We start from the raw sequence: 10,116 nt of genomic DNA, 5'->3' as shown, positions 1-10,116 counted from the left end.
GAGAACCATAACAATTGCAAACCCCGCCCCAAGCCCTGACAATCATTGCTTCTCGGTCTCTTGATTGGTCAGTGCCATGAAAACTCTCTGGATTAAACATGCTAATTTTAACATTGATTGGCATGGTAAAGAATCCATCTCTGCCTAGTGATTGGTTGACCTGTCTAGGCTCTGGCCAATCCTGAAAGGGGCGGGCTGGTTAAGCATCAGGTTTCCCCGAGCTGCATTCTTTGGGTGTACTTACTGGTCGGTCAGTAAGTAACTACTTTTCTCCTTTCTCTCCGGCCCTAACACGGAGTCTGATGGAGCTTTCTTACCAGACCCTCAAAGTCACGCATCAGGCGCGGGAAGCGGTAAGGAAAGCATGTACAAAAAAGAACTGTACCAGGAACTCGTCTTCCCGTGTTGCTGCAGGCCGATCTGTGTGTCTCCGGTTGTTATGGCGACAAAAATCCATCGGCCGAGTGGCGCAAGCGCATTGAGGTCCTCTTGGCCCCACTGGTTAAATCCGGGGGCCGGTCTTGAGGTTGTGATAGTGATAGGATGGATCCCGAACAGACAGAGGCGGGTTTGGGAGTGAACGGATTTGAGTGAGCGGGTGGGCAAAGTCGGTTTGTGACTGAGGAAATAGGGTGTCACAGGGGGTTATTATTAGACAGGCTGCATCTTGATAGATGAATGGTTTTGGAGAGTGGTCAAATGAAAATTGTCGAAAGGCAGTTCAGTGTGACCTGGGAGTTATGATGCTAGGTTCTGGTTATGATTTGCCACTACACAAGGCTGAGAGAACTTAGGAATTTAATTCTTTCGGGTTTCAGTTCTCTTATTTGAAAGTAAGGTAATTGGACTGTAACCTTTTTCACATGAAGGTTATATGAACTTTAAAATACCGTACAGTGGTTTCCTGTTGTCTATCATCTGCTAACTAGCCAGGAATACTTTTCAACGTGAATTGAAGATGTACTCTATGCCAGGCACTGGAGAAATAAAAACAATGTTGTGCTTTCGTTTTTGTTTTTGTTTTTGTTTTTTTTTCGAGGAGGGGGAGTAAAATTAAAGTGAAAAATAAAAATAGTATTATCTGGGCCCCACTTCCGGAGATTCTGATTTACTCGTTTTGGATGGATCCTGGGCATCAATATTTTCCGAAAGCTCAACAGGTGATTACAATGTGTAGCCAAGGTTATGAACCATTGCTCTAGTGTCTCCCACCTTAAAAAAGAAAGCTAATAATACAAAAAAATATAATCTCTGTTTGGCCTCACATTCCCCCTCACCCCCACCTCACTTGAACTACTTGGGATGGCTTTTAATAAAGCAGATTCCTGGACCTCAAGAAGACTTACTAAATCAGAAACACTCTGGGGTGAGGTCTTGAAAATTGCACTGTTAACATACAATCCAGGTTTGAAATCCACTGCCTTAAATGGTCTCATACATTTTCATGGCTTCCAACCCCCCAAATTGACTCTAAACTGGACTTCGTTGCTGAGCCCCAAACCCATGTGGTGTCTTAGAAGATGGAATATAGAGTGGACAATGAATCAACTGATCTCAAGTATCTGTATCTTGTTCAATACCTAACTTTTAACCTTCCTCTCTAAAACTTGTCTTTCTTCCCCAATCTTCCTCCACCATCCACCCAATTGCTCAAATCAGAATTCTCAGAGTCATCCTTAGCTGCTGCCTCCTCCTAGTCCTTCCTCTCTGTCTTCAGCATAAGGAAGACATCAGCAAATCTTATTGATTCTACTTCTGTAATGGATCTTTAGTCATCCGTATCTCCACAGTCACAATCCTGGTCCAAGCCACCATAATCTCTTACCTGAAACCACTTTAATAGTCTCTTAACTATTCCCGCTGTTGGTTTTTGCCTCCCTCCAGTCCATTCTTCATTCAATAATCAGAATGATCTTAAAATTGTGTCACTCCTTGGCTGGATCTTTTTAGTGGCTTTCCATTACACTTGGGATAAAACCAGCAAGCCGTGACATGACCCGCAGAGCACTGCTTACGCATCCAGTCTCTTTCTCACCACCTTCCACTTTGCCTCCCACTGCTCCAGGCACATCATCTCTGAACTCCATATACTCTGTACCATACAAATTAGTGTTAAATTGTGAATAATTTATATTATTATCTGTTTCCTGCCTGTAACATAGCCTCTCTAACAGAATTCATGTAACTATAAGGCAGAGACCCAGTTTTATTTCTTGTTTTATTCCCCAGATGGTGCTGAGTGCAGTATTTAGGTATAGCTTCATCTTTTGGGATCTAAGTGCAAAGAATTGTGCTGATTAGGGGGTATGGAGAAAGAAATAAGGTGGAGGTGGGTGTGGCGATCCAGTGAACTGGATGTAAAGAGGATTTCCTGTCCATAGGAATTTTGATCATCTACAGAGTCTACCGTATTAGGATTTCCAGGATACTGCCTTTTTATTTGGTTGATTTTCATTTTTGTTTGTAATTACATGCATACACACACACACACACACACACACACACACACACACACACACACTCACATATTTCAATTTGATTTTTATTACCAAAGTAATATCAGCACATAGTTAAAAATTTTAATAGTTCTACAAAATTAAAAAGAAAGTCTCCTGCTTCACCTCACCCTCCCCAGAGCAACCACTTTCCCTTCTTTTAGCAGCTTCTTCAAAATAACAAGTTTATACTTCTGAATTTGATTTTTCATTCTTAAATGTAATTTACTCACTTTTATGGAGAATGAGCATTTGGATTTCTTCTACCTACCTCACTCCTTCCCCTTCTTCTACCTGTAGCCAATACTTCCCTTCCCCCATTCTCCTGAGATAATTCTATTACAATTTTTGTCTAAATAAATATTCAGTATTTATGTTAATCTGACAATGTGAATATTATTCAGAGATGAGCCATATGGTGCACTACAATTATATACATATATTAACTTTTGGTGCAGGACTCAATCATATCTTAACCAATGCCTTATTCTTTGGCTTAGTTTTCTATATATTTGATACTGCTGCCTTCTTACACTTTCTGACAGAACTATAAAATTCCTCTCCACATGGTGAAGCTCACCAGGAATTTCTCAGGTCCATTTTTTCCCCTTAGAAACATCCTCTCAGTACCTCCTGAATCCTTCTGCTGTGGACTGGTTGCTCTCTGGGCTTGCTATGCAGATTTCTCCCTAGGAAACCCCTTTCTCTCTTCCATGCGTCAGAAATCCTGTTTCCTGGATCTCGTGTCCGCCTCCTTCCTGCCCGATATCCCCATTTTAGTGAAACACATCAACCAATAGTTACTTGAGAAAAGGTACATGGAAGGTAAAGTGTTTGAAACAAGGTATGTATGAAACTCTCTCTTTTCCCACTTTGTCGATGGCTTGGCTGAGATTAATATTCTAGGTTGGAATTGATTTAATCTCAATTGTGAAGGGATTGCTCCATTATTTTTTAACTTCTGATGTGACAGTGACAAGCCTGATGCTATTCTTTCTCTTTTTCCCTGGAAGCTTTAGGAATCTTCTAACATCCTTGGGTTCTGGATTTTCATGAAAATATTGCTTGCCGAGAATTCTTTTTCATTCACAGTGCTGGCATGCGGTGTATGGGCCATTTAGATCAGGAAATTTATGCCCTCGATTCTATAAAATCTTTCTTGCATATTCTTGCATATTCTCTCTTTTCTCTTTTCTCCTTTCCTTTCCCTTCCTTTCTCTTCCCCTTCTTCCCTCCCTTCCCTTTTCTCTTTTTCCTCTCTTCTTTCCTTCATTCCTTCCAAATGGAGCTTCTAATTATGTTGTTTTGGTTTACTTTGCTTAATCTTCTTGTTTTTCTTATCAAGAGATTGTCACAGCATCTGGTTATTGCAAGATGGCATAGCTTCTTCTATCTCCCTAAGGAGGTTTTATTTTTGTTTGTTTTTCTTTTTTCTTTTCTCCCTCCTTTCCATCCCTCCTTTCTTCCTTTCTTTTCTCTTTCTTTCTTGGTTTTCTTTGCTCCTTGGATTGTGTCTGTTTACCCTCAAGTTCCTTTTTGCTTTTCACCCTGGAGCTCTGTTTTTCATGTGGGAGACTTTCCTCTAAAGTCTGGTGAACTTTGACTGAAGTGAGACACCTTAAAGCTAATTAGAACTGTGTGTTTTAGAAGAATCATGTCTGATAAAGATGGGTTCTCTATAGGATGATCAGGTAGCCATAGGCCTTTTCATTGGGGCATCCTCAAATGTCAGCATCTGTAGGTCTTCTCTGTGAGGTCTTCAGTTTCTCCAAGGAGAAAGCCTCTAAACCCCACTACAGGGAACGAGGGCAAAATAAGCATGGTTGCTACTGATGTTGAGGTCGAACAGGGAAAGACAACTGTGTGTGGGGTGGGGGGCTGGTCCTTACTATTCAGTATGTAGAGTATAATTAATTACTCTTTTCTTAATTGAGTACTTAATTACTGTTTCCTCCGCACACCCTGGTGTCCTAAAGTCCAAAGTTTGTCTAGTGAATTTCTCTGAGAGTCACGTCCAGTGTTCCGCCAAGGAAGGGAAGGAACTGTCACCCGATCGGGATGGGGTAGGGAATCTGCTATACCATGTTCAGCCTGTTCCTCACTCTTTACTTCAGCCCTTAGAGGTTCCTGGTGACTCTAGAAATACTTGGTGCCCTTAGTTCCTATAATGTTCTAGGGCCCTGTCACACATATCTGCTTCTCATTGACTACTTTCTCTATCGGTGTTGGTTTTCTTTGATTTTGGCTGTCTTTGCTTTTGGCTTTCTTCACTTTCCTAAGTCAGTGGGCATTTATTCATTTGCTTTCTAACTGTCAATTTTATTGTCATACCTTTTATCACCTCCTCTACCAGAGTCTTTGTTCTTGATGAATCATAGGATTTTTATTCCTTTACCATCATTTTCATGTGGTTTTGGGAAGGAACAGAGATAAATGGTCTCTAGACCACTTTTTATTTTTATGGGTAATTATTGAGTACCTACTGGGTACAAAAATCACACTAGTTGTTTGGCAGAGGGTGGCTTCAGAGAAGTGACTATAAAAAACTAATTTGTGATTCATAGCTAAAAGATAAGTTTATTTTTTTGTGGGTTTCAAGTTAGGCATTTATCATACATCTGTTTGTATATTCAAATTTAGTTTTAAATGTGGTTACTTCTTTGGATAAGATACAGGCTAGTGGCTGAGCATAAAAGTGGGAGTTTAGACACATTTTAATTCATATCCTGGTTTTTACTCAACACTGAGGTAAAGATGCATTTATTCATCAACTCATGTAATAAACACAGTGTCCACTACGTACAGAACATGGTACTCTTGTTTTGAGATATCCATAAATGGGAGCCTTGACGCTGTTAATTACCTTTAGGAAATGTCTCTTCTCTTGATTTTTCATGATACTACAGTCTCCTAGTGTTCTACTTTCCTTCTTGGCCTCCTTGATGAGCTTCTCTCTCATCTTCTTAAATTCTTGTTCTTTAGGATCTGAATTTGTGCTTTCTTGGTCAGCCTGTGTCCCAGACTTGATAAAGTGTTCCTCCTTGATGCCATGAATAGAGATCACCACCTTCATCCTAGGAAGTTATAATAGAATTTTTCCTCACTGGTTGCTTCCCTGCCTGCCATCCTAGTAGACTATATGCTCCTTGAGGGCAAAGACTCTGGCGAGTTTCTTTTCTGACCAGTAAACTGATCATGCTGTAGCAGTGCTTCTCAGTCTTTAATGTGCACACCAAACACTAGGATGTTTTGAAACCTCAAATTCAGATCCAGTAGTTCTGAGGTAGTAGTTCTGGGGTATGTATCATAAGCGCCCATGTAATACTGATGCTACTGCTGACCTCTGGGTAGCAAAGATCTGGAAATGGAGAATTTTCTCCTATTCCACTTTAAATTTAGTGTTTAATTAAAGTAAGGCTATATTTGGTCTGCCCCTGCCACTTTCTTTTTCTCCAATTAGCATGTTAGATCTTCTAGAATATGCTAAGGGCGAGGAAGCTCTGAGGAGCAATTGCTTCAATGTTTTTAATTTGACCACACAATTAAAACAAACAAATAGTAATTGGGATCGAGGCATACAAATGGTTTGGGGAAAGCCATAATTGATCCACACATTCATACAAAATAATCCTGAAACAAAGTTACTTTTATTTATTCTTATGTGTGATTATATACACTTTTCAAAAGTTACGACTTGGCCTATGTGAGACTTTTATATTAAAAATATCTATTATAAGCATTAACTAATTAATGAGGTGTTTGACTAGGTTTTTAAATGAGTGTTGTTAAATGCCTTAGTTTTTATTAATTGCATAGGCTCCTAAAAAAACAGAGTAATTGAAAATTTAATTACATCAATGTTTTTCTTCAAAGAACTAAGGCTTATTAAACTTTAAATGTTCAAACATTTAAGCATCTATTGAAATACCAATAGCTATAAACAATGTGCAGTTCTAAATACTAATTAAACAAACTCTAAATCATCATGAAGCTAAGCTGAATTTTAAGTAACTCTTATGTTTTCAGTGCTCTGCTCTTACATAAGGAAGATTAACCACTTTGCTACTGACCATGGCTGCAGCCTTGTTGAACCACCATTCTTCCTGTACCTGGGCCAAGAAAGGCCAGGTTGATCAGATAACCTGAAACGCTTTGCTAATGTCACATCACACTACTCTTGGAGACTTGTATTTTTTTTTTTTTTTAACGCATTAACTGAGAATATGAGAATATACAGATATAAATTTGTACATTTGATATTTTGGGCTATAAACATCCTTTCTTCCATTAAAAATAACATTTATTGGGTTTTATTTTTAAATACAAAAAAGTATATATCTCGCACCCAGATAAACCTTTGAAGAAATTAATAATGCCTTCCGCTTTCAAATGTGATGGAGTAGCTGGTACCAGACTAGCCTTCCTACTATATGCAACTAGAAAACTGGACTAAATAAATGAATAATCTGTTCTCAGACACTGGACAATGTGATCATGAGAGAAGGCCTTCTACCTGGAAGCAGTTACTGGGTTCCAGTGTACGCGGGAGTATCTAAGCACAGCACAGCAGATGAGACAGAGTTTGGCAAGACTCAGGTGGTTAGAGCTGGGAGAGAAGATCAGAGAGGAGGGAGCTATGCAAACAAATTGCTCCATAATTCTGAATTTTGGCCTGAATACTAAGCTGTGCATATATAGAGGAAAAATATGTGAAGCTTAGGGAAAGACCAATTACCAGGGGACACTAAGCTAAATAACTACTGGTGCTCATATAACATTGAAAGACATTTGAATTCCAAACAACCTAAGTGGAAAAATCTGTGAACAGCATTTAGAGACTGCAGGAAGGCTATGCATTAAGAGTAAGCTAAACTAGCCCTAAATAAAGGCTACTTTAGATACCTCTTTCCTAATGAAGCTTGAAAACAAGCCTTGATAGGATTAGACTTACTTAAATAACTAAACTATCTGCCAAAATAAAACTTGACACACTTAAGATAATAAAATCCAGACTTTCACAAAGACTAGCATCCAATAAAAAATCACTAGCAGTCAAAAGAAACAGGAAAATGTGACAAAACCAATATAAAAATTAGTCAACAGATTCAAGTTCATTTCAACAGGGCTATTAATACTTTTAAATTTCTTTTTGGTGTCAGTTAGGTATATTGTGTTTTCTTGGAATTTGTCCATCTCATGTAAAAATTTAAATTTATTGGCGTAATTGTTCATAATATCCCGTTATTTTTACATAAATATATACAGGATCTATAACCATCTTTCCTTTTTATTCTTGACATTGGTTATTTATGACTTCTCTTTCTTCTTTTTTATCAGTCTTGCCAACGGTTTATCAATTTCGTTATTCTTTAAACCAACATCTGTTTCGTTGATCCTGTTGTAAGTCCGATTTCTAGTTCACTTTTACATTCTTAAACTTATTAAATCCTTCCTTCTACTTTCCTTGGGTTTCTTTTATTATTCTTTTTCTAATTTCTTAAGATGGTTGCTTAATTCATTAATATTTACCTTTTTTCTCTTCTAACAGACACATTTAAAGACTTCAATTTTCCTCTAATCACTACTTTGCCTGCTTCCCACGTTTTAATATGTAGCATTTTTACTTTTTAAATTTTCATTCAATTCTAAATATTTTCTAGTTTCTATTGGGGTTTTTCTCTGACTCATAAGTATTTAGAACTGTATTACTTGCATATGGGAAGTCTATGATATCTTTTTGACACTGTTCTCTGGTTTAATTGCATTGTGTTCATACAACAATATTCTAAGTAATTTCAGTACTTTGACATTTGTTGAGAATTGTTTTATGGCTCACTGTATGGTTAAGTTTATTAATTGTGTTGTTCAAATCTTGTATATGCCATAGATTTTTTTCTTATTCTATCAATTACTGAGGAAGGCATATAAAAATCTCTTACTGTGATTGTATTTTTTGCCTATTTCTCCTTTTGATTTTGTCAATTTTTGCTTTATTTTGATCCCATGTTATTAGTTACATAGAAATTTAGGATTATCTTTAATAAATTTGTGTGTTTTTTGTGAGAGAGGGTTTAAGTTTCATTTTTTTTTTTTTAATTTTGGTAATCCAGTTCCTCTAGCACCTTTTAAAAATTTTTTAATTACATAGGCCACTTTGTAAAAATCAAATTACCATACATTTGTAGGCCTATTTCTGAATTCTTTATTCTGTTCTACTGATATATTTGTCTATCTCCATGCCAATATCAAACTATCTTAAGTATTGCGACTTTACATTAAGTCTTGAAAACTGATAGTGTAAATCCTCTGACTTATCTCTTTTTCAATGCTGTCTTGGTTATTCTAAAATTTTCACATACATTTTAGAATCAGATTTTCAGGTTATAGAAAATAGCCTGCTGAGCTTTTGATGAGATCGCATTGAATCTATAGATCAATTTGTGGGAGAATTAACATTTTAACAATATTGATTTTTCTCAATCCTTACACATTATGTCTTTTTAAATTTCTCTTAGCTGTATTTTGTTGTTTTCAACATAGAGGTAATATTAGCTTTCTAGGGAAGAGCTCGTTTGTATTTGCCTTAACAAAATACTTCAGACTAGGTGGCCTAAACAACAGAAATTTATTTTCTCACACTTCGGGAAGCTAAGAGTCCAAGATTAAAGTGTCAGCAGATTTGGGTTTTCCTCGGGCCTCTCACTTTGGCCTGCAAATGGCCATCTTCTTGCTACATTGTCTGTCACATGGTCTTTCCCATATTAGAGAGCATCCTTTGTGTCTCTTTGTGTATCCAAATTTTCTCTTCTTATAAAGACACCAGTCAATTTGGATTAGGGCCCACCCTAACAACCTCATCCTAAATCATATCCTAAAGGTCCTAACTCCAAAGACAGTCACATTCTGAAATATTCAGGTTTGGAGCTTCAATGTGTGAATCTGGGAAGGCAGACACAATTCAGCCCACAAAAAGTTTTTAACATCTTTTGATAAATTTGTTCCTATTGGATTTTTATATGCTATTGTAAATGGTATTGGTTAAAATAGTTTTTCTGAAGTCTGTGTCTGATAGTTCCAATATCTTGAGCCCCATGCAGATCTGTTTCAGTTGTCATTATTCCTGATGTTTCTCATTGATGTTTTTATCTTAGACTATGCAGGGTGGTATAGTTGATAATTTGTTTTTAGAAATTGAGATGAAGGATGATGTTATCTTCCTGTAGACGTGATTTAGATTTGTTTCTGCCTTTGCCTGTGGAGGGTCAGGGGCAGCTAGCAATCTAGGAACATCTCAATCCAATTTCAGAAACTGAGCTTTTTAGTCCACATAGAAAATGGGAAACTGAACTTGGCCAGCTCAACTTCTTTTCTGTCTTTATTCCTAAGACTGAGTCCTTCATGGGTTTTACCAGGGTCCTCTATCTTGCTGGGTCTTGGACTCCCTGTTTTTACATCTGTAGCACCTTGAGGTTATCGAATGCACTACTCGACATCTTAGCCTCTTAGAGGCAGGCAAATGTCCTTGGGAAAAAGCAACTTCTAATGCCCCAGTCATGTGTATGTATTAATGACTGCACACACACACACACACACACACACACACACACACACACACACACAC

General features: G+C 37.6%; 1 protein-coding gene across 1 annotated transcript in view; it reads left to right on the top strand.

Moving 5' to 3' along the window:
• The first annotated feature begins 247 nt into the window (after window positions 1–247).
• The window catches only part of KATNAL2 (katanin catalytic subunit A1 like 2), a 61,854-nt gene continuing 51,985 nt past the window's right edge, over window positions 248–10,116 (top strand). The window contains exon 1 of the mRNA XM_011361017.2: window positions 248–353. Within this exon, the coding sequence (XP_011359319.1) occupies window positions 303–353 (51 nt within the window). The 5' untranslated portion in view covers window positions 248–302. The remainder of the gene's footprint in view (window positions 354–10,116) is intronic.

This window comes from Pteropus vampyrus, unplaced genomic scaffold (assembly GCF_000151845.1).
Source record: "Pteropus vampyrus isolate Shadow unplaced genomic scaffold, Pvam_2.0 Scaffold3, whole genome shotgun sequence".
Taxonomy (NCBI): Eukaryota; Metazoa; Chordata; class Mammalia; order Chiroptera; family Pteropodidae; genus Pteropus; species Pteropus vampyrus.
This window is presented reverse-complemented; position numbering and strand designations above follow the sequence as displayed.